Source organism: Nicotiana tabacum, chromosome 6, assembly GCF_000715075.1.
Source record: "Nicotiana tabacum cultivar K326 chromosome 6, ASM71507v2, whole genome shotgun sequence".
NCBI lineage: Eukaryota > Viridiplantae > Streptophyta > Magnoliopsida > Solanales > Solanaceae > Nicotiana > Nicotiana tabacum.
The window spans coordinates 36,134,715-36,157,896 of NC_134085.1; the positions used below are offsets into that span (position 1 = coordinate 36,134,715).

Sequence of the window (23,182 nt, forward strand, 5' to 3'; positions counted from 1 at the left end):
ACAGTGCTTTTCACAACCCAAAAGTCTGTACCGCAGCGAGTTTGCGACTACAAAAATTTTCTATGCCCTTCTAACATATTACTCAACCTCGGCACCACAAAAAGGTCAAATTCTTAGTGAAATTTGATGGGGCATTACAAAACCTCTGCAACTCCTCCCCAAAAATCCCACACAAACCCTAGGTGAATTTAGATAGTGATTCTAGCTCCAAAAAATCCTGACAACTTGCTAGTCTCCCTTTCTCTTTCTTTTTGTTGTGTTGGGGGACTGATTTTGGATAGAGAGGGACTAGGTTTCGTAAGTTCAACTCAATTCAAGATAAGTTTATGCTTCTCTTTCCCTTATCCAAGCTTCTACGAGTTATATCTCGATCGTAAAGACTAGAACTTGTAAATTTCGAAAGAATAGTATGCTATTTGTTATTGCGTCACTGTTGGCTAGTTGTGAACTAATTTTTAAGTTACATTCATGGCGGGTTTATATGAGATGGTTAATTGAGAATGGCTAAAACACACTAATTCCTATTTCCCAATTCTTTGTGGTATATAGTATTAAATACTAGTAATATTTTTTTAAAAAACGGTACAAATAGAAGTGGACCAAGTGACCCCCAAAATTTTGGATCGCCCCATACATTTGCTAACCGCTAGGGTTTCGAAACCTCGACAACTCTACAGTTCTAGTTGCTCTGGTAAAAAGCCTAAATAAATATAATTTGAACAATCGTGTGGCAAATTCCTTAATCAAGAAAAAAAAAACATACGTGTACTCAATAAACAACTAAAAATGTAATGACACATTAAATTAGCTTACTTCATAAATCGAGCTTACTCGGCACATCCATGACCATGAGGCTATCTTATTTGGTCCCTTTTCTACCATTGATGCAATCAACTCTGCCACTATGCTACAACTGCACTCTAGACTAAAGATGTCCTTGAATAGCGTAAAGCTAATTCTCTTTCTTTCTGTTCCTTAAAAGAGGGCACTAAAATCGGGTGATTAATGTATGATGAAACTGTATGAAAACGAAGGATAAGAAGTATGCTTCCTCCGTCTCATTTTATATAATGATTGTTTTTCCAGAGTTAAAAATATTAACTTTCGAAACATGTGATTTAAGAAAAAGCCATAACCTTTTTTTGACTAAGGGGAAAAATGTCATAAAATGGAACAAAAGGAGCAGTAAATTTCTAAACCAAGATATGCTACCGAAGGACTGCCTCTGTTGATGGATTGTTGCCACTCTAACGAATTATACCAGAGAGTGGCATGTGAACCGATACTAATTGAAATTTGGATCCTGACATATCTACTGGTTCTTTGTGTAGGCGTCTAAAGCGTTATTAAACTAAAGACACCTTGAAAAGATATAAACTACAATATAAAGCCATGTAATTTAGACAGACTAAACAAGAAAGAAAGAAAATAGGGCACATATAGAATAAATGTCTTTGGTATAACCCAATTCTTATACAATGAGCTCATCTTCAAGATAATTGTACTCAAATGTGAACTCCTGCTTGATCCTCTGGCACCTGAGAAATAGCACAGAAATGATTTCAAAGTCATGAAAATCAGTTGCAGACATATTTGCTTATGCCAAATTTAATCAATGGAGGATTATAAAGTAACCAAGATGCCAAGTCCAATAGATATTCTGTTAATCTCTTTCATTCAATTTTTCCTTCATCGGGGTGGAACCATGGAAGTAGGGGTGGGATGGGGGAGGGAATTAGCCTTCAAACCACAGCAACATTCGCAGATTACATATCTCAAAAAGGAAATGTGCAGAGCAAGGCAGGTATACATATCTCCATGAATATATGGACACTTTTTGGGATGAAAGATATTACCCTCCCTTTCTCTCCTTATCCCTTCATTTCACTCCTCAAAAACTTAATCCAAGCAAAATATTATATTCACGCCTCCATTCTCCTTCCCTTTCCTTCAATCCAAAAGATATTTAGAGTAGCTCCGCAACAGAAAATAGGAAAGATAACCACATGAAACACGATCACCAAAAGGAAACAGGAGATATATTTGAGAAAAAGGAAAGGAGAAAAGAAGCAAGCTTTTCTGGAAGAGTTAATGGATGCCAGTGATTAGGAGCAGAAAAGAATAATGGTTAAAACCAAAAAGGAGAAAAACTATAAGCCTCATGCAGCTCCATGAATCAGCAATGTCTTTAGTCTTTACAATAGGAAGCTCCAAAAAAATGATCTTATTATACAGAGCAATACAGCCTTGCTTTGGAATGGCTTCCCCAAGGTAAAAGAAAAGAATACATCAAGGGTATAAAAAACCAGACCCCAGAAATTAATAAAAACTTCCTGGTTAAAATTTCATCTGGATTGTTTGCCATTAAGAAGATGGAGGAGGACCGAATATGTGGAAAGAAACATGAAGAAAAATAAAATGAAGATCAGCTATAGGCAGGGAACTAAGTATCAGGTTTGGGAAAGGGGTGGAATACAAAAGCACATTCTTAAAGTCTAAGATTGCACACCGCATCCATGCTTGAGAAAGGCTCCTAGGTTCCATCTATTCCCTTTCAAGTATCAAGGGAGCAAAAGATAGTATGTTCTTTATATTAAAGCTTCCTTCCCTCTATTTCATTCCTTAAATATACCAAACGAATAATTTAACATCTTACATTCGTCCAAACTACCAAACCAAATGTAGACGGTAGAATGGGCTTGTTATTTACAATTCCCATGAAAGTCGGTCACCAAATATCTTTCTGGATTTGGATGGAGTCAGCCACTCAAATATCAAAAGAAAACATTTTGAAATGCAGTATGCAAATTGAAGAAAGTATAATCTGGTAGCATACCATCCATGTTGCTCGTCATTGGCAATGTGGAAATCAAAGTACACATATGTCCCCTGTTCAAAGTCATCAGTCGCAACAGTAGGCTCCTCATGCCGCTGAAACCATGTGTTATATTTTCTGTGATACCTCCAAGACTGTTTCTTCAACTCCTTAGCAGCCAGATACTGCTGATAAGTATTCTGCAAAGAGGGTTATAAAAGAACAAGGATAAATATAATCTCTAAGATTGACCAAGGGCATTAGAACCAACAGAAATTGCAGTGCACCTGTTGGTAGTAAAATGCAAAGAACAGAGTGTCAGTGCCGTAGTTATCAGCTCCAAGTCTTTCCCAGAAGGCAGGATTGTTGACAATGGGTGCCTGTACTTGGGGATAGCTTGGAGGGGTAACTGCAGGGTGCCTCTGTAGCAACAGCAAAAGATAAGTTCATATTAGTTTCTTTTCCAAGTAGCACAGGGGATGAAGTATTAAGCTTACCGGTGTATAGCTCTTTGCACGTTCAGAATCTTTGGGTTGAGGAAGTTTGTAAAAGGCAGATTCAAGCATCTGCAAGTTGTATAATTGGTCATGCATTCCTCCAGAATTTGCAGTGGATGCACTCAGGTTATCACCAATTGCTCCAAGGTCAGCAACACTCCTTCGACCAATAACCCCAAGACTTCCAGATGGCTGACTGGATTGCAAAGGTTGCCCAGGAGATAAATCTATATCCCTTGGTCTTGGGGATGGTTCAGCAATAGAGCCATTGACTCCTCCCTGCATCTAAGAATTTGTTATAAGTGACTAACAGACTACTAATTTGACCTTTAGAAAGATTGAAAAAAAAAGTAAAAATTGTACAAATAAACAAGAAGAAATTATGAAAATGGGTACATCGTATTGACATTATTCAGATTAAAGAGTAATTAAGGTCTTGGCATGTAACGTGAAAAAAGAATTAAAAGGAAAAGGAGAAATAACGAACTACTTTGGACAAGAACTCCAACAAACTTCATCAGTAATCCTAGTACCAACTTAGAAATTTAAACATTCCAGAAATGCTGTTTGCAGGTACGAATAATAGACAAAACAATTTTGAGGACAAGTCACCAAAAGCCTGGTAATGCTCATCTATGCTAAGTTGCTCGTACACGGTTGCGCGTGTCCGACACGGGTGCGGATCTAGAGGTTGGATCCTTCAAGATGTAAACTCTAAGATTCGGGAATACGGATCCTAGTATAGATACGGGTTTGGGGGATCTGGCAAAAAATAATTCAAAAAAATATAAATATAAAATATCTTTGAATTATGAGAAATTTTGTGAAATAATTACGTATAGCTTGTAAAGTGTGAATTTATTTTTTATTCTCAAGTTGTAGATAAGTAAATGATTGATTTCATAGATAATGTCATGTTATTTTCTTCAAATTTACCCTAGTTTTGATTCTGATTTCGGTAATCAAATTGTATCACGTCCCAAATTTTTCCGTCCGGCATGGTCAAAATACCCAAAATTGTTGACCAAATCCGGTACGGATCCCATACCCACACCCATACTAGTGTTCACGGGTGCGGTACCTAAACTGTCATGTCAGAGCAACTTAGCATCTATGGGCCCAATCGGAAGTTCCCACTAGACAATGGTCTTGCAAACCTCACCACCCCCTGTTCAATAAGTAACTCAAAAATAGTTCAAACTTGCCATAGCCGTTGCAGTAGGAATTTAAACGAAGTCATATTTAGGAAGGCAAATTTCACACTAAGATTTTTAAGGCTCGCAAAAACACTTCAACCAAAATACGGCAATTCTTAAAAAATGCTCTTGGGCACTTTCCCCGAGATTTCTCTCTTTCCGACTTCCTAGGAATGCAGAGCAACCACTTCCGGTGTCCTTCCATCGAAATTCTTTTAGTGTTTTAGAGCTCAGTTTTCACCCACTATGATTACTGTTTATATTATTATTATTATTATTATTATTATTATTCTTTTGTAAGATCTCATCTGCAGTCTCATTCTCATGGAGGAAGACAGAATTTATTTGAACGCAGGTTTCAAATCGTTTGACATCACCAGATGGACTTCTAGAATAGATATATGGTATGATTGGGTGGAAAGAAGTCGTCACATGATGAGAAAGACAACAATGAGCAAAAAGATTATGGAATAAATTTGCAGTATTCTCAAAGAGGCTCTGAAAGATGAACGAAATTTGGTTAGGAGATGGAAAACCAAGGAGTAACGAACAGAATACATATGCACCAGAAAGTTCAATAATTATGGAAGATATATGAGTATTCTCTCACTGTTGGGCAATGAAAGATCAATTATTATAATTCCCGAGCTAGCATTGAATGCGGGGTGGAAAGATATAGCTTTAAAGATAGAATTAAATGCTCCGTCAACTAAGCAATGCAGAACCTTTAAAGAGGACTAGTTGTTTGCTAAAGTAGTAAGAGAAAGTAAGTGGCAATCTAATACTCTTCGAGAAAGCTGCTATCAATGCTAACAAAGGAGATATCATTATCATGGAGCTATCTAGAATGAAGGATATTGATTTAATCAAAAGATGCATAACAGGGTATTTCGGGGAAGAAGTAACAGAGAGACCATCCTTACCCTTATCAGACATCATGAGATGGACCTCTGCTACCTGGAAAGCTGCTTTGGGGGTGAACATGTACCAGATGGCCGGAAACATGTTTCTATTTGAATTTATTTGAATTTCCAAATAGGAGTATGACAGAACAAATTCTTCAAAAAGAATGGAGATGGAAAAACTTTAAGATGCATCTCGATTGGTGGAACCATATTGCAGGCTATATCTCTAATTCCCATTCTGATTAAACCACTTGGATTAGAGCTTTGGGATCCCACTACATCTATGGTCGCGTAAGATATTCAGTGAAGTAGGAAACTTGTGCGGCGGATGGATTTCTGCAGAGGAAGAGACAGTCCTAAAGAACCACCTCAAGTGGGCTAGGATCCAGATATCAGTAGTTTGTCGGTGATCAACTAGCGAGGTTGTTATTGAGAGAGATGGTATCAAGTTCTTTATTCCAATTTGGGTGGAGAGAAAGACTCGAGTTGAACTGGGATCGTCGGAGCTGAAGGAGATTCCCGAAGAATCCGGAGATCCTAAGCTGTCAAAGGACCGATGGGCTAAAACAACCTATGTGAAAGAGATGGGTCAATTCAGCCCTGTAGTTTCACGTGATATAGGCAAGGATCGCGTGAGATACCTAAGTGAAAAGCCAGATGTCACAATTTTACAAAAAACGAGGAAGGCACGTGCAAAGGAGACGAGGGTTTCAGAAGATTTAAGCACAAGTTTGGGCCACTCTATTGGGCCCAATGCTTAAGATTCTGTGAATACCACTTATGGGCCAGATTTTGCAGCCCGGGTCATTTTTAATGACTTATAAAAGAAGCCCAATGAAGATGAAAGACTTGATCCTTTCTTTGAAGACTTAAAGGCAACATCTGAAGTGGAACAACAGAGATGCACAATAAATCATTCCGATTCATTAACATTAGAGGCATAAAAGGAAGAAACGAAAAATACTACAACTTCAGAACCTGGGAAACTGCCAACTGAAACGGATGGCGAAGATGAAGACATGCAAGCAGAGAAAAACATAAACTCCATGGCAATAATCAAGATCGGAGAATATTCGAAAGTAAAGTGTCTTTGTGGAATGACAACGGGTTAGGACAAGGAACCCTGAAGGGTTTCTTCCCTGACATTCATGAAATAAATCAGCAACAACAACCAGTTTTAGCAGAGGTTTGGACTGCCCAGGGATGGAATCTCACTTTTAGGAGAATGCTAAATGATTGGGAGATTGACAGATTGACCGAGTTCTATAGGGTCTTGGGACAGTTCTCTGGAATCAATACAAACCAAGACCTTATCATGTGGCAACGGAATGGGCAAGGAAAGTTCTCAGTTAGAAGTGCGTACAAAGAATACAACCTTGCAAACAATCAAATCGGATGTTGGCCATGGAAGATGATATGGAAAGTCAAAATTTCATACAAGGTCGCTTGCTTCACATGGTTATTGGCAAAAGGTGCAGTCCTAACACAAGATAACTTAACAAAAAGAGGATTTCAAATGTGCTCTAGGTGCTACTTATGTGGGGAGCAGGCAGAGACAATCAACCATTTTTTTTGCATTGCAAGTTCACTATTCAGATATGGAGGATCTTCATTAGTCTACGGGGAATTCCATGGGCAATGCCGGGAAGAATCCTTGATATTCTAACTAGCTGGAATAAAGGGGATTTCTTTCGAGAGACAAAGAGAGAGGGAGAATTGTCCCAGCTTGTATTTGGTGGTCAGTATGGGAAGAGAGAAACCAAAGATGCTTTGAAGGAAAGTGCAACAATATCCAGAAGATAAAGATGAAATGTGTAGCTCTGTTTTATTTTTGGTGTAAAGGAAAACTTTTGGAGGATCATGAATCCATCTTAGATGCCCTAGGTTCATTGTAAGAAGAACTAGGAGGAACAGTGTCCTTTTTTGTGTGTAGTTTTGTATGGACACTTAACACTGTAATTATGGGTGACTTCACATTTTCAGTGAAGTCTTTATATTAATATACAAATTGTTACCTTCTCAAAAAGAAAAATTCTGGTGGCGATAATAGTGCAATTGAGAAGAATCAGGCCATGACCACTCACCAAGAAGGTTCAGATATTGACGAATGGGTAGTGGAGGATGTTGAACCCTTACAACAACAGAATTTTCTACTTGAAAAGGAGATGAATGTGGCACTTTGTGTTCATCAAAATTTGATAAAATTGGGGAAAATGTTTGGGGTTGATTTCCAGGGTCATGAAAAGAAGCTCTTGAACTATTAATGCAAATCGACAGCTGTAGAAAGGCTAGAAGAATGGAGGCAGAAGGTGACTATTAAGAGGTGTAGATACAAAGGTATTCAAGAATTGAAGGGGCTAACTTCTTTTGATGCTATCAAGAGTGATAGCACAAGGAAGGCAAAAAGTGGTGTATTGACTGAATTATAAAGTTGAAGTTAATCTTATGGGATGTAAGGGGTTTAAATGATTGGGAAAAAAATAAAATTAGTGAAGAGTCTACTGTCAAATTGGAATGCTGATATTCTACGTTTTCAGGAGACAAAACTGAAAGGGGAAGTAAGAGATCTAGTTAATCAGATATATGGAGGGAGATGGATAAGATTTGCATGTCTGAAAGCTAGTGGTACTAGGGGGCATCTTAATGCTATGGGATAGTAGAATATGGCAAGGGGGGAGGTGTTACAGGTTGGAGCATACACCTTAACTCGCAAATTTGTGGCTATTTTGCAAAATTTTGAATGTCACATAAAGGCTCCAAATTGTAATTACGAAAGGAGGCATGTTTGGAGGGAAATAGGCGCAGTTAGAGGTTTGATGGATGGTCCTTGGGCTATTTGTGTTGATTTCAATGTCACCGGGTTTCCTTCCGAGAAAAGGAATTGTACAAGGAGATCCAGAGCTATGGTGGAGTTCTCAGATTTTATAGAGGATATGAATTTGATTGACTTACAATTGGAAAGGGGTACCTTTACATGGTTCAAAGGGGATAATCATGCCAATGCTTCTAGAACTGATAGAATTCTAACTTCTAAAGAGAGGGATGATAGCTTCTGAAACATCAAGAAAGCTCTTCTTCAAAGGATAGTATCAGACCATGCTCCTGTATCGCAACATTGTGGCTCCTGGGAACAAGCCAAAACATATTTAAAGTTGATAACTGGTGGCTAGAGACTAAAGGCTTTGTAGACAGAGTTAGTGAATAGTGGACCTCTTTTGAGTTTTCTGGGAAACCAGATTACATCCTAGCTTGTAAACTCAAGGCACTCAAGGGTAAAATTGAGGAACGGAGCAGAAGCAGTCGAAGAAATTTGGGTCTACAAAAGGCCAACCTACTTAGCCAATTGACAGCCATGGACTCTCGACAACACACTAGAGTTTTGACAGAGGATGAATCAGTAAAGAAGGCCGCTCTTCTTATGGAATATGAAGAACACATTAAAAATGAAGAAATAGCATGGAGACAGAGGTTTAGCACTCTTTGGCTTAAAGAAGGTGATAGGAATACTAGCTTCTTTCACAAAGTAGCTAATGCACATAAAAGAAGCAACAACATCGACCAGATTTTATACACAGAACGAAGAATGGAGGCCTGCTAGTAATTTTGTCAATCGCCCAGCTATAACTGAAGAAGAGAGGGAGTCGTTGCAAGGAAATTTTGATGAACCAGAGGTACTTGGCTGCCTGAAGATGTGTGCCATGGACAAAGCCCCTGGTCCTGATGGTTATACAATGGGATTCTTTATCAAATGTTGGGTTGTGGTGAAGCATGACATTATGGAAGCTTTCTATAATTTATCACATGGAATTTTTGAGAAAAGTTTCAATGCAACTTATTTAGCCTTGATTCCTAAGAAAGCAGGAGCGGAGGAGCTGAGAGACTGTAGGCCTATAAGCTTAATAGGCAGTGTATACAAACTATTCTGAAAAGTTCAAACAAAACGACTCATAAGGGTGATAGATAAGTCGATGGATTCTCAACAGATGGCTTTTATCAAAGGAAGACAGATAATGGATGCTACTTTAATTGCTAATGAAGCTGTGGAAGTTTCCAGGAATTCTTTGTAAATTGGATATTGAAAAGGCGTATGACCATCTCAACGGGAAGTTCTTGCTGAGGATTTTAGCAAGAATGGGCTTTAGGAAAAAATGGATCAAATGGATAGAACATTGCGTTTCTACTGTCAAATTTTCCATTCTCATAAATGAATCACCTGAAGGTTTTTTCCCTGCTTACAGAGGTTTAAGACGGAGATCCCTTGTCTCCTTTTCTTTTCATCTTAGCTATGGAAGGTCTGAATAACATGGCCAAGTCAGCAAAAGTCAATGGGTTGATTAAGGGGCTTGAGGTTGCCAGAAATGAAAACATCAACTTGGAAGTAACATATGCAGTATGTTGATGATACCTTAATTTTTTGCAATGCTGCAGAAACACAGTTGAGGTATCTGAGAGTCATTCCGATTCTATTTGAAGGCATGTATGGACTGCATATCAACTGGAGAAAGAGCTTTTTATATCCTATCAATGAAGTACCTGACATGGAGCGATTGACATTGATCTTGGGAGAAGTGGGTCCCTGCCTACTATCTATTTGGGAATGCCTTTGGGTGCAAAATCCAGATCCAAGGAGATATGGAACAATGTGATCGAAAAATGTGAAAAGAAACTGTCCAGGTAAATATCCCAAAATTTGTCCCTTCGGGGTAGACTTACCCATATAAATTCAGTCTTAGATGCACTCCCAACTTATTTGATGTCTCTCTTTCCCATTCCTCTTGCGGTTATTCAGAGACTTTGACAAACTCAAAAGGAATTTCTTGTGGCAAGGAGAAAAAGAAAAAAGGGTCATAAATTTGATCAAATGGAAATCTCTTATTGTTGGTAAAAATCATTGCGGCTTAGGTATTAGGAATCTAAAGATACAAAACAAGGCTCTCAAGATGAAATGGCTATGGAGGTACTGCCAAGAGCCTCCAACATATTGGGGAAGTGTGATCAAAGCTAAATATGACGAGGAAGGAAAGTGGATGTCTAAGGAAGTGAACACTACATATAGAGTCAGCCTTTGGAGATCCATAAGGAACCTTTGGCCAGTATTGAAGAGTAATTCATCTATTAAGTTGCAGAATGGGGAAAAAACTTCCTTTTGGAAAGATAACTAGCTGGGAGATGGTTGTTTAATGGAACTCTTCCTTGATATACATGGCTTGGTTCTTAATCATCAGAAGACAGAAGACAGTAGCTGAAACATAGTCACCTCAAGGTTGGGATCTAATATTCAGAAGAGGCCTTGAATGACTGGGAGATGACCAGGTTGATTGAATTCTATAAGAAGCTAGAAGAGTTCAAAGGCATACAGAATGGAGTAGACCGGTTATGGTGGCAGGGACACAATAGGGGCATCTACAAGGTGAACGCAGCATATAGCCATATAAGACCTTGAACTAACCCAATCAGCAGATAGCCAATTGGCCATGGAAGCATATTTGGAAAGTCAAGATCCCATACATGATAGCCTGTTTCACTTGGCTACTAGCAAAAGAGGTGGTTTTAATCAATGACAATCTCATTAGGAGAGGGAAAGGAATAGGAGAGCTTTTGAAAGGACCAAGAGTGATTTTATACATGTGAGGACTGAGGAGTAATCTCGTGTCCAGCTACTTTTTGGTTCACCAGTTCTTATTTGTACAAATAAGTAGGTGACTTTTGTAGAGAACCATCTTTTTGGTGTAGCTTTCTCTATTTTTTGGTGTACTACTTGTATACGGGAATTCCCCCGACATTAATAAAATTATTTATGTTATCAAAAAAGAAAGAGGGATGACATTCTCATGTAGTAATATTGACCATTCAGAAAAATGTCTTTATCTGAGTAAAGGATTTCATTGAGCAGATAGAAAAACCTTGACTCCTGCAAAAAACAATTCGCGCTTTACAACTGTATTGAAGATTAGCTAACCGCCGGGAAGAACGGCTTCCTTGTAGTTCCAAGCGCCTTGAATACTACATGGGTTATTCTCCTTTTCTCAAGCAATGTAATTTTTAATATGGTCAATTGAGTCAGTGCTCTTTAAGATAACCTCCTTAGCATCAAATCCCTGACATACTTCATCTTAGCAATCCTAATTGCTTATCTAATCTCAAGTCATTAACCATACCCTTTAGCAATACCCAAATTGCTTGTCTAGTCTCAAGCCAAAGATTTCGAGGAGTAAAGGAGAGAGAGAGAGAGAGAGAGAGAGAGAGAGAGAGATTCGAATTAGATAGTAAAAGAGACCAGAATCCTCAACTTCCTATCAATCACTTGAAGTTCCTACTCTAAATCCACAATCATATTCGTCCTTTTATTTTCTAATCCACCCCACGGAAGAAGCTTAATTTTAAGAGAGTACTCAGCCTCCTGAATCTACCTTTTTGCCTCCAACGATTACCTTAACACCTTGAAGCATCCCTTCAAAGCCATCCAATAGAAAGATGGACCCATGGAGCCAAACCAGTTCTTCTGACTCATTCAGCACTAAACTATTTTTGCCTAGTGATTCCAAAAATACCTCCTCCAGAACTCCACATTTTACTCAGGCTCTTCAATCAAACTTGAGTAGTATCCAGTTAATATATCACACAACCACATGCTCTCATGTAAAGTGAATAATAGGCTTCTAAGATATGTCACTGTAAATCACTAATAAAAAATAATTTGGCGCAACATTAAAAATACAGTAAGTTAAGAATCAACATGCCATAAACTAAAACGAACGATTAATGAGATAAAGTAAATGAACTTAATATTGGAAGTCAGATCAGTTAATGGCATTCAACTCACTGGGGTATCTAGTCCATATGAAGCCTTCATATCATCTTCATTCAAAAGATTTTTCCCGGGCCCAGGATTTGCAGCAGAATCTGTAGAAGAATCTTCAGGCAAAGTCTGTTGTTGCTGCAAGTCTTCAACTTTTGAGTGGCCTGCATCTGCAACCATTGTATTTATAAAAGCATAAGCATCCATGCAATCAAAGAGTATTGTAGGACAATCTTTTGCTTCAATATGCTACAGAAAATACCACTATAATTTCTTTTTTAATTTTTTTTTCTTTCAGCTGTCCATTAGGTACACTAGACCATTATCACAAGTCGAGCTATCTCCTCTAATACATAATCTAACTCAAACTATAATTTTCTGGACAATAAGACCATTACGATAGGTCCTCCCTCCTCGCAGTCCCATTCGTACTTCATCTGAAAGACTGAAACTAACAATAATTCTATTCTCCTAATAGGCAAAGCCAAATAAATTGGAAAAAGGGTGACAAGTCCAAAAGTTAAAGACAACAGCAGCAAAAAATTGAGACTGGGATTTAAGATCCACAAGAAAAAAGAAAACGGAGATGAGCAAATCAATAATCTCAATGCAAGTGTTGGTGGCATTGTCACCCAATAGGTGATGACGGAGGTAACAACATTGTCTAATCCATATTTAAAGAGCACCTTGTGTTTATCTTATGATTTGTATGGCGTGGTGAAATAACTAACGTTTATCTAATGAATCCTGGAACTTGATCTATAGTGGAAGGTGAGGTATGTCTACATACTGCTATGACGCAATTTGCTCAAAAGAAAGTGAGCTCAAAGCATCTTGAATCCTATTACTAGTTCCAAACAACAACAACAAAAAACCCAGTATAATCTCACTAGTGGGGTCTGGGGAGCGTGATGTGTACGCAGCCTTCCCCCTACTTTGAGAAGGTAGGGAGACAGTTTCCAATTGACCTCGACTCAAGTAAAGATTAAAAAAGAAAAGAAGATTAACAACAAGCTGTAACAAAAGCAAGATAATAAGAAAATCGAAGCGAAAGAAATAATAGGTAGAAACCTAAGAATAAGAAAATACAAGACTAATAGTAATACTACTGGTATGGAGAAGAAAAATGCTCGACCACCTACTAACCTTCTAATTCTTGACCTCCACACCCTCCTACCAAGGGTCATGTCCTTGATAAGCTGGAGCAGTGTCATGTCCTGCCTATCACTTCTCCCCAATATTTATTTGGCCTACTTCTACCTCTCCTCAGACCTACCAAATCTATTATTTGTCAAGAAAATTACCAGTTCTTGAATTTATATAGCAAATGAGATGAATGGATGATGAGAAAGGCAATTTTGTCAGTGTGGTTAACAGGAACAAGTGGCGATAGCTCCACAGTAAATGGAGATGTATCAGGATTAGCCTTATAAGGGTAAATTTAGGTAGAGCATTAACTATTTCTCTAACTATCTGCCCATAGGAATTTTACAGAATTCTCATAAATCCAATCACAGTTAAAAGTCACAGGTGCCTCCACATACCTAAACCTAAATCCATAAAAGAAACTAAAAGAGGAAGAAAAAGACTTGTGAGTTCCTGAAGTCAAAGGCTCACAGAAATTTTATTGTTAAGACCAACATATATTGGAGGTTGGGGAGGAAACTTTTGCTTCCAAGTCCTGTTAATGTCTGCATGATTGTTGAAGTCAGCATCTCATGCAGGGATATTTCATTTCTGCCACCTCCATGTACTTCATGTACATATACTTGAGTTCAGGATACACTGATAAACCCAAAAACTAAAATTTATCCATACTACCAACAAAGTTACAATGCCCTAAATAAATTCTCATGACACTTGGCCATTCATTAAAGATTAAACCCAAAACTGTTAAAGTCATTATCACCTATGTTAAGAAAATTGACGTTGGGCCTAACTCAACCCCAAAAGCTAGCACCTGAAACGAAGATTGCACAAGACCATATTTTCCCCTGCCAATGTGGGTCACTTAATAGTTAACAACCTGCCGCATGCCCAGGACTGAATATTTGGATCGTGGACAACATAACATGGGTTACCATCATTGGGTAAACCAAGAACTGAGATGGTCTGCATTTATTTTTGATAAGAAAAGGGGCCCTGGGCTACCTCAACCCAAATTGCTAGCTCATGGGGGGAGGAATGCCCAAAACCATATAAGGAGACAACAACTCATACTCTCAAACAACAAGGGACACTTAATAACCTACTAATATTTTTAAGTTTTTTCCTCAGAATTTTCTAAAAGCCATTTTATTCACTTCAAATAAATTTTAGCAATTTATTCATTAGGAGTGATAGTTTTTAAACATAAACATATGCCAATGTGTTGAGTTTGACAGTTTTTCTAGTTTTGAAACAGAAGTACCACAGATTAGTTAATTTAAAAACCGTATAAGAAGATCAAAGTAGATCTAGTCTTCACATGTGATCACTCTCATCGGCTTACTTCCCTTTTCAAGGAACATAATTAAAAGGTTTAAATGGAAAAAAATGGTTACTCTTTTTCCTTTTCCTATTACATAGGAGGATTGAGGAAAGGAAAGGGGGCTAGTAGAACCGAACTCACACCTGTTGTGTGGAAGACACCATCAAATACCACTAGAATATTAGCCTTGGTTTCTTCATTAACTAATACTATGTGTTTCTTATTATCAAGAAGGCAGCGAAAGATAACAACAAATATCAAATTGCAAGAATGAAAAAGCAAAACAAAGAACTTCAAAACGGAAGGCAGAGACAAGGAACAGTAGGTACAAAAGATGGACTTTCCTCATGATTTTCATATTCTATGAGACAAACCAAAAAATACATGACAGAAGATTTTTCTTTTTATCCAGAATAAAAATAAAAAGATTAATCTCAATTCATAAACAATAAACAAAAAAGGAAATCCACTTGTTTTTTTATGAAGAAGCAGGAAAGGAGTGAACCAAATGAATCAAGCCTCACAAATTAAATTATGTTTCAACTCAGCCAAGCCCCAAATGGGCTCAATACAGAAGGCAATCATATGACAGAAATTGACGCCAAAAGATGTCCATTCACCATCGCCGTCAAACCTAGATATCAAAGGCTACTGATTAAATAAATAATGTGTCACACCTGGCTGCTGCTGCAAAGATGCAGATGAGGCAACACTGTTAATACTAGATGCTTGGACTCCAACTCCCAGTCCAAGTTGAGGAGAGACAGAGGAGCTTTGAGAATTGAACTGAAATTATAAAATAAGGTAAGAGCACATAATAAGACTAAGTCACCAGCATAGTAGGATGGAGGAAACCAATGCAACAAGTAATAAAGTGCAATAAGCCCAAAGACAGCAGCAGATTCTCAAGTTCTTCCCAACTCACTATATTTCCTCTCTTTTTACTTAATCGGATTATCTCCTCCTTTTAGGGTGCCAAACTAGCAAATTCACATGGTGTTAAAACAATGCCATAGAGTTGATATTTTCAACTGATGTAGAATCTACAGAACGAAATCTAGATGATTCCTTGATGCTACATGCTAGGGTTTGAAAGTAAGAGTTTTTTTTTTTTTTGAAATTTTTTTTAGGGCTTTACCCAGAAGGGAAGCCCTTTCAAAAATTCTCAATGGCCAGGGCAGAACCCAAGCCAAAGAGTATTTTTGTTTTTAACTTCAAAGAATTTTGTCATATAATAACAAGTCCACTGGGTCTAAAAGCAATACTACGCAAAGAAAATGTTAACAAGGAAGACAAGGGAATCGACAAAAAAAGGATGTGCATAGTGAAAAAGGGCAGAGTTAAAAATTTAAAGAAAATATGGTGCTGAAGTAACAAAATCATGCGATGAAGGGAAACAAGAAATGCAACCAACCAAAAGAAGCAAATGTCATGAACAAACATTAAACAGCACCTGTGGCAGAAGTGGATTCTGTTGTTGGGACGAGAACTGCTTAAGGTTTCCTCCACTAAGTGGAGGTATACCAAGAAGATTACTCTGACCCTGCTGCTGTACTTGCTGAAATCGTTGCAAGAACTTCTCCCTCTGGTCAGGTGCAATTTCAGTTCTTCCACGGAATTGGCCCTGAAAGCACAAGAAACATATTGAACTCGAATGATACCTGTTGAAGCAATTGAATATATAGTGGTCTTGGACAAAAAGTTAGAAACTTATAGCTTAAATCACACCCCAAAGTATGTTATCAACATGAAAAAGAAACTAAACTTGAAACATACTTGGGATCATGCATGGGAAATCCGACGTATCCTTACAGCAATCCATAACTATTGAGAAAGATTTTCTTAGTGACAGCACTCCGTATCAATTTAGGCGACGTATTCTCTTTCAACATCGATGAGGTGCTATAGTTTTCATATACTCTCTCCAGCTAGGAATGAAGATACATAGAATAAAAGCAATTTCCAACAAGCAAAGCAGATACCAAGATCAGGAATAGTTTTTAAGGACTGTCAGCATTTAATGACATATTTGAGGTGCTAATAACTTTGATTTTTAAACTTGCAGCATGCGATAAACGAATAAATAGGTAAACATTTAAGTGGCAATTGAGAGCTCGCATAAATGATAAAAAGGAAAACATACCGCTTCATTTTGATTCTGAAAGGAACTGCCAGGCCTCCATTGCATACCAGGACCAACAGAAGGAGAGAAAACCCTACCAGTCATAACCGTAGCATCACCAGGATTTGCCCCATCAGCAACACCAATTCCATCTGTAGCCTTAGCTGCTTGTGACATCATCATTCTGTTAGCCAGAGGGGATACCAAAGCCTGACCCATGGCATTACTTCCAAGCCTATCCTCGGAACCTAAGGTATTTCTCTTCGTGACTTCAGAAGCTGAAGGAATAGCTCCTAGACCTCCATTCCCAGTAGCTGCACCACCAGAACCAAGTGTAATACTAGCCACGGGTTGGTTAGATAGGGAACCTCTATTGACACCCCTTAAAGCAGTTTCATTAAGAGCAGGGGAAGGCTTTCGACCAGGGAAGCTTGTCACGTCATCTTCTTTTATCGCATTAGACATGCTAGTTGGAGATAAAGCAGCAACAGCACCTGCATGTTCCAAGAAACCACATCAGAAGTTCTGAAGAAAACAAAAAAAAAATTGATGTATCATAGAGCTTTCGAGTTGAAGCATGTTTAATACCCTGTGTTGCATGACTGCCAGCGGGTGTTGTGGGTGCAGAAGCAGCAACTGCACTACTTTTAGGAGGTGGGGTCCTTGCAACTGCTTCAGAGCTACTGTCCTGTGATGCTGTTTCATCAGCCTGATCCTGAACACAAGCAGCTTGCTGTGCTGAAGATGTTACAGACACCTTGAAAGCAAACCGTCAATTAGTTCTTTACATTGGCAATGCTAAGTAAGCTAATGAACCCTATAAATTTGGAAAGAATGGGTCTCAAACTTTACTTTTAGCCAATGAAACAAAAAAATAAATATCATAGTATTAACATCAGAAATGTAGAAGAAAGGTGAATAAAGTGTCTTCAAAAACAATTCAACAGTTGCATCAAAGAGATATGGCGAGAAAGGAGAAAGGTGGTAGAGATTGAAATTATTTGTGTATTTTGGGGTTTTGGATGGTCAGTTTGAGGAAGTGGCATCATAAGAACCATACACATGCTACACCTACTTTGAGAAGTAGACACTGCTCCTTCAATTCTGGCTGCTTCAGGGGAAATTTTGTATTTTAATATATTCACAAACTTAAAAACATATCAATTTTGAAAAAAAGATGAACTTATAACTTTAGGCTTCAGTATCTTCAGCCATGAACAGTAGGAAACATATATTCATAATATTAAACGATGACAAAGACATTGTATTTCAGTGAAATGTTTGTCTATACCCAATAGTACAAAAGGGAAAAATATTTTGTTGTTAGACTTGAGAGTGTCTTTGACCATGATTAGTAAGATGTAGGATATATATCGTTCTTTTTTATAAAGTAGTAGATATGCCTATAGCTAAAAACAATAGTATGAAATAATAAGGAAGCAGACATATTTCCTAAAATGTTTGTGTTGTTTCAGAGTACAAAGGGATAATATTTGTTATGAGGTTTGAGATTGTTTTCAGCCACAAACAGTAAAATAGATATCTTCCAGTAAAATTGACAAAGAAGACATATTTCGTCGCAAATGTTTGCATCGATTCCCGGAGTACCGACGTGATAGTATTTATCTTTAGGCCAAATTGTCTTCAACCATGAATAGCTGGAAGGAGATCAGCACAATACTAGAAAGACGACATAGGAGTCATTTCTTTGAAAGTGTTTGCGACCCTTCATACTCCCTCCATTTAAAATTTATGAGTCTTACTTCCTTTTTATTCTGTTTCAAAAAATATCTTGTCTTTCTATATTTAGTAAGTTTTTGGTTTCAACATTTCCATTATACCCTTAATGACACTTCCTTATAGGAAATACATGGCATATTTAAGACCAGAAAATTATTGCATTGTCAAATTGCTACTTAGTTGTGACATATAGTCTTGAGCTGATTCGGCATACAGTGTGGACTGCCAATGTCAAGAACATAGAAGAACATGCTACATGACTGGCCTTGCAGGAATGGAATCTATATACATTAGCTCTCATATGGGGTCTTTGGGAGGAGAGGAACAGGATTTCTAAGTGGGGAATAGGAAAGTTTTTTGTACATTTGAGAAATAGCTTTCTGTTTTAAGTTAATTTTGCTTCACCCACGAGGTTCCTATTTGTATAGATGATTGTGTCTTTTGTAGAGAATTTTCGCTGCACCCACGAAATTCTAATCAATACAATTATTACTTTCTCAAAAACAAAAGCTCCTTTAGGTGAAAGAAAATCAAACTTTTAAAACTCAATATCACATTTGAAGAAGAAAAAATTACCCTACAAGAGAAGGTAGATCAATCGTTGAGCTTCTGAAAAGTTCAATGCATTACCAAGACTTGTCCATCAAAACCTTGCTCCAAGTTGTAAGAATTCATAGACACATAATGTTTTATGTTAACTAGTTTTCCAGTAGTTACTCGAGAAAACCTGATGATGCCATAAATTTTCATCAAAAAATAAAAAAAGACACCATATCTTTTAAGTTGCTTTTGTTTCATGTTGTTGTATTAGCCTGAAATAATTCTTTCGCATACATCATTTTCTTTCCAACCCATTCTCACGACAAATGATATTTCTTTTTGAGAAAGTTCTCATGACAAATGATATTATTCATCAGATTTCAATTATATGGGCAAAAGAGAAAGACATAATACGATTATTTCCACTTAGATTCAAAGATTAATAGAAGAATCGCTCATAATCCCCGTTATATTGGGAAAAGTTCCAACAGACATCCATTGCCTTAGGCATCAAAGCAGTAGAACTTCTAAGTAGTAAAATACAAATTGGAATAAATGCAGAAGATGAAGATCAATTCGATAAGGCATACAATAAACAAAACAAAGAGTACCAACTACCAAGTGAACTAATCTACATGACCACAATCACGGTATCTAGCTTAAACGAAATAGTACAAGTCAGAACCATAGTGCCATACTACTAGCCTTCCAAGTAACCACTGCCTGACTTATTAGCAACGGGAAAGAAAATGTGTAACAAACTGCGCTCAAATCTTTTGGGTTACACTGTGCTCAAATGTTTCCATCCAAAAGCCCACGTAATGCCAAAAGAGGAAAGAGATAAGGAAAAAAAGCAAACCATACCGATGATTGAGCAGGGGAAGAGGCCAGAGAATTTTTCACACTCAAAACAGCACTGGCAACAGTGACACCCTGGAAAACCAAAACAATGTTACAGCTTCTGCAGAGGCTGTATGTCCCATCCCTACATAGATGGGCAAGGAATTTCTTTCCTCTACTTTTTTAATATATATTTTGAATTAGTTAAGGCACACAGTATTGCACGTGAATACCAAAAGATACTAGAAATGGGAACTGCTATTTACATAAACATCAATTACGCCCCAAATAAGTCGCAGCTGCCTAGGTGAATCATCCATATCTATTTCACTCTATTCGGGCTCAACTCATTCCAATACTGGTAAAATATGTCTTTTAAGGAACTTAAGGCTTCTCTAAAACTTAAGGTTATCCAAATCTCACACTTCTCCAAATCCAGACCTAATAACAACAACTAAGCCTTCATTTAAAGTAGTTGGTATTGCTTATATAGAATTTTTTCTTATATTGTGTTATGCTCTTAGTCAAGCGGAGTTAAGTTTATATTAATTTCAAGAACTTTTAGTTCTTCTGAGACAACTCCCATCCATGTAATTAAGATCTATCTCATCTCTTCCCTTTATAATAATAGATAAGTGTAAGATTTATAGCTCAAACCTAGTCAAAGATCTTTGATGCCCTTTATATTGATTAGATTGCTGAATGCAAGATCCTCGTAGTAAGCTGAACCAAGATCCAGATGGTCGGACTCACTATTTGGTGAAAACGACGATGGCTGTGGCTGATTCTCGAAACGATAGAGCCACTAGGCATTGTCGTCAGATTATGAGAAGTATTGATTCAAGTAGGCGAACTAAAATATTGAATACCAGTACCCACCTGGGCTATGACCAGTACAAGATGTTGAAATTGGGATACTCATCGAAATCTTAATGTCATCGAGGGGATGGAGAAAGAAGATGTTGAAGATGATAGAAGGGCAACGCGTTCTTCTTCACTTCCCGAGCTGACTGACACGTGGCAGAGATCAAATGGTCTTACTTCATAATTCAAATCTACTAAGAAATAATATGATAATAACAGCTCATCCGCTGATGAGGTATTGGTAAAAGTGGCCCATAATCCGAAATCCAAAGATAAGAGGTATATCAAAAAGTAAAAGATATGAATCTCTACGAAAAACATAAAAAGGCATTAAAACAAGAGGATATTCCTCAGAAGTACAAAGTCATGCCCTTTCCCTTCAAAAGATCTCATACTTCATTTCCCTCCATACTATCCACATAAGTGCTAATGGAGCAACATCCTATGACAGGCGTCTTCGCTTCCATCTTCTGAAGAACTATCATAATAAAGCATCCTTCATAGTACCCAAACATAGTTCATTGTATATGGAACCATCTAAAAAGCTCCCACCACATACGTGGCGCTACCTAATATGTTATAAGAGATAATCCACGCCCTCCCTCGAGTGTTTACACATGAAGCACCAACTAACATATGTAATCCTCCTTTTCTTCAAGTCTTAGGCCGTAAGAATTGCATCTCTAGCAGCCAACCAAGCAAGAAAATACACCTTTCTTCGCGCATTAGGTATCCAAAAGGATAGACGAGGGAAATCTAACTTCTCTCTAACTAGCAACTTGCAGTAGTAACTCTTCACCGAAAATCGCCCAATGCTTCCTAACTGCCATCCCAAGAATCCTGGCTCTCAGCGAGTAAGGTTTGCTTGTAGCATTTTAAGTAGACTTTGAAATCCCACTATCTCTGAGTCCTGAAAGTTCCTAAAAAATTTGAGATCCCAAATAACACTCTCCTCATGTAACCTCCTAAACTGTTGGACCATCATCTACCTTTTGGCACGAAATAATATATATATTCAGGAAAGTAATCTTCAACATGTCCCTGCTCCACCTGTCCAACAAAAGCTAAGCCTACACCCACCCGCCACCTTGAATGAGATACACCCACGAAATCCTTTTTCTTTATGGATAAATACACCCACAAAACTCTTCCCATCCTTTCACAATATTCCTCCAAAAGCTGCACCTAGAGGAAGTAGTGATGTTCTTGGCTATTCTCCCCCACCCCTCAATGATGTCATATTTATCTGCTATCACCTCTCTCCCTAATGAATGCTCCTCTGTTTTGAGATCTCCATAGCCAAATTCTAAGCAAGGCCTTGTTGAAGATGCAGAGATCTTTTACTCCCAGCCCTCCCCACCTTTTGGGAGTCATATCAGCTTCTTAATTGACTAAGTAAATTTTCTTGCTCCATCAGTTTACTCCCACAGGCATTATGGTCAGCATAATGCTAAACTAAATATAACACATAAAACACTAACCTTATCAATGATATGGTGAAAACATTGCACTTTTTGGCAACATAGTTACAATTAGGACCATGAAAGAATTACTTTTTCTCAAGCAATACAGTATTGTTAGAACCATGAAAATGCTATCGCTCTTCTAGCAATAGAGTAAAGATTGGTTTAATTCACAGGCTAGCAACAACAACAACAACGACCCAGTGTAATCCCACAAGTGGGGTCTGGGGAGGGTAATATGTACGCAGACCTTACCCCTACCCCGAAGGGTAGAGAGGCTGTTTCCAGGAGACCCTCGGCTCAAAAAAGCAATAGGAGATGATATATTAGTACCATAAAAATGCGTAATAAAAATAACAACAATATATAAGAGATATGAAATATGAAATACAGGATACGAAATACGAAATACGAAATAGATGGCTGGTATAGTACAACTAGAATGTAAAGCCATGCATCAATAGATGACCAATGACATTCCTAGTCTAACTCCTAACTAGATAGTCTCCCTCTATTGTGCTGTAGAAATATTCACACTCTCCCCTAACCTACAACCTTAGTGCTCGACCTCCATAATTCCCTATCAAGGGCCATGTCCTCAGTAATCCTAAGTCGCGTCATGTCCTGTCTGATCACCTCTCCCCAATACTTCTTAGGTCTCCCTCTACCTCTCCGCGTGCCCACTACAACCAGTCGCTCACACCTCCTCACCGGTGCATCAGTGCTCCTCCTCTGAATGTGCCCGAACCATCTGAGTCTTATTTCCCGCATCTTGTCCTCCATGGGAGCCACACCCACCTTCTCTCGAATATCTGCATTCCTAATCTTATCCATCCTTGTATGCCCGCACATCCACCTCAACATCCTCATCTCTACTACTTTCATCTTCTGAGTGTGAGAGTTCTTTACCGGCCAACATTCAGTTCCATAC

The 23,182-nt window shown here is 38.0% G+C and overlaps 1 protein-coding gene across 4 annotated transcripts in view; it reads right to left on the reverse strand.

Annotated features, from left to right (window-relative positions):
• Positions 1–1,206: 1,206 nt before the first annotated feature.
• Positions 1,207–23,182, reverse strand: part of LOC107822036 (uncharacterized) — a 36,996-nt gene continuing 15,020 nt past the window's right edge. Inside the window, exons 8-17 of one of the 4 annotated variants that reach the window (XM_016648522.2) lie at positions 19,949–20,017; positions 17,393–17,561; positions 16,826–17,298; positions 16,136–16,306; positions 15,360–15,468; positions 12,237–12,382; positions 3,313–3,597; positions 3,103–3,237; positions 2,837–3,015; positions 1,207–1,538 (exon numbers count right to left, since the gene is read on the reverse strand). In XM_016648522.2, coding sequence (XP_016504008.1) covers positions 1,472–1,538; positions 2,837–3,015; positions 3,103–3,237; positions 3,313–3,597; positions 12,237–12,382; positions 15,360–15,468; positions 16,136–16,306; positions 16,826–17,298; positions 17,393–17,561; positions 19,949–20,017 — 1,803 coding nt within the window. In that variant the 3' untranslated portion in view covers positions 1,207–1,471. The remainder of the gene's footprint in view (positions 1,539–2,836; positions 3,016–3,102; positions 3,238–3,312; positions 3,598–12,236; positions 12,383–15,359; positions 15,469–16,135; positions 16,307–16,825; positions 17,299–17,392; positions 17,562–19,948; positions 20,018–23,182) is intronic. The other 3 variants (XM_016648523.2, XM_075254681.1, XM_016648524.2) reach the window with 3 other exon arrangements.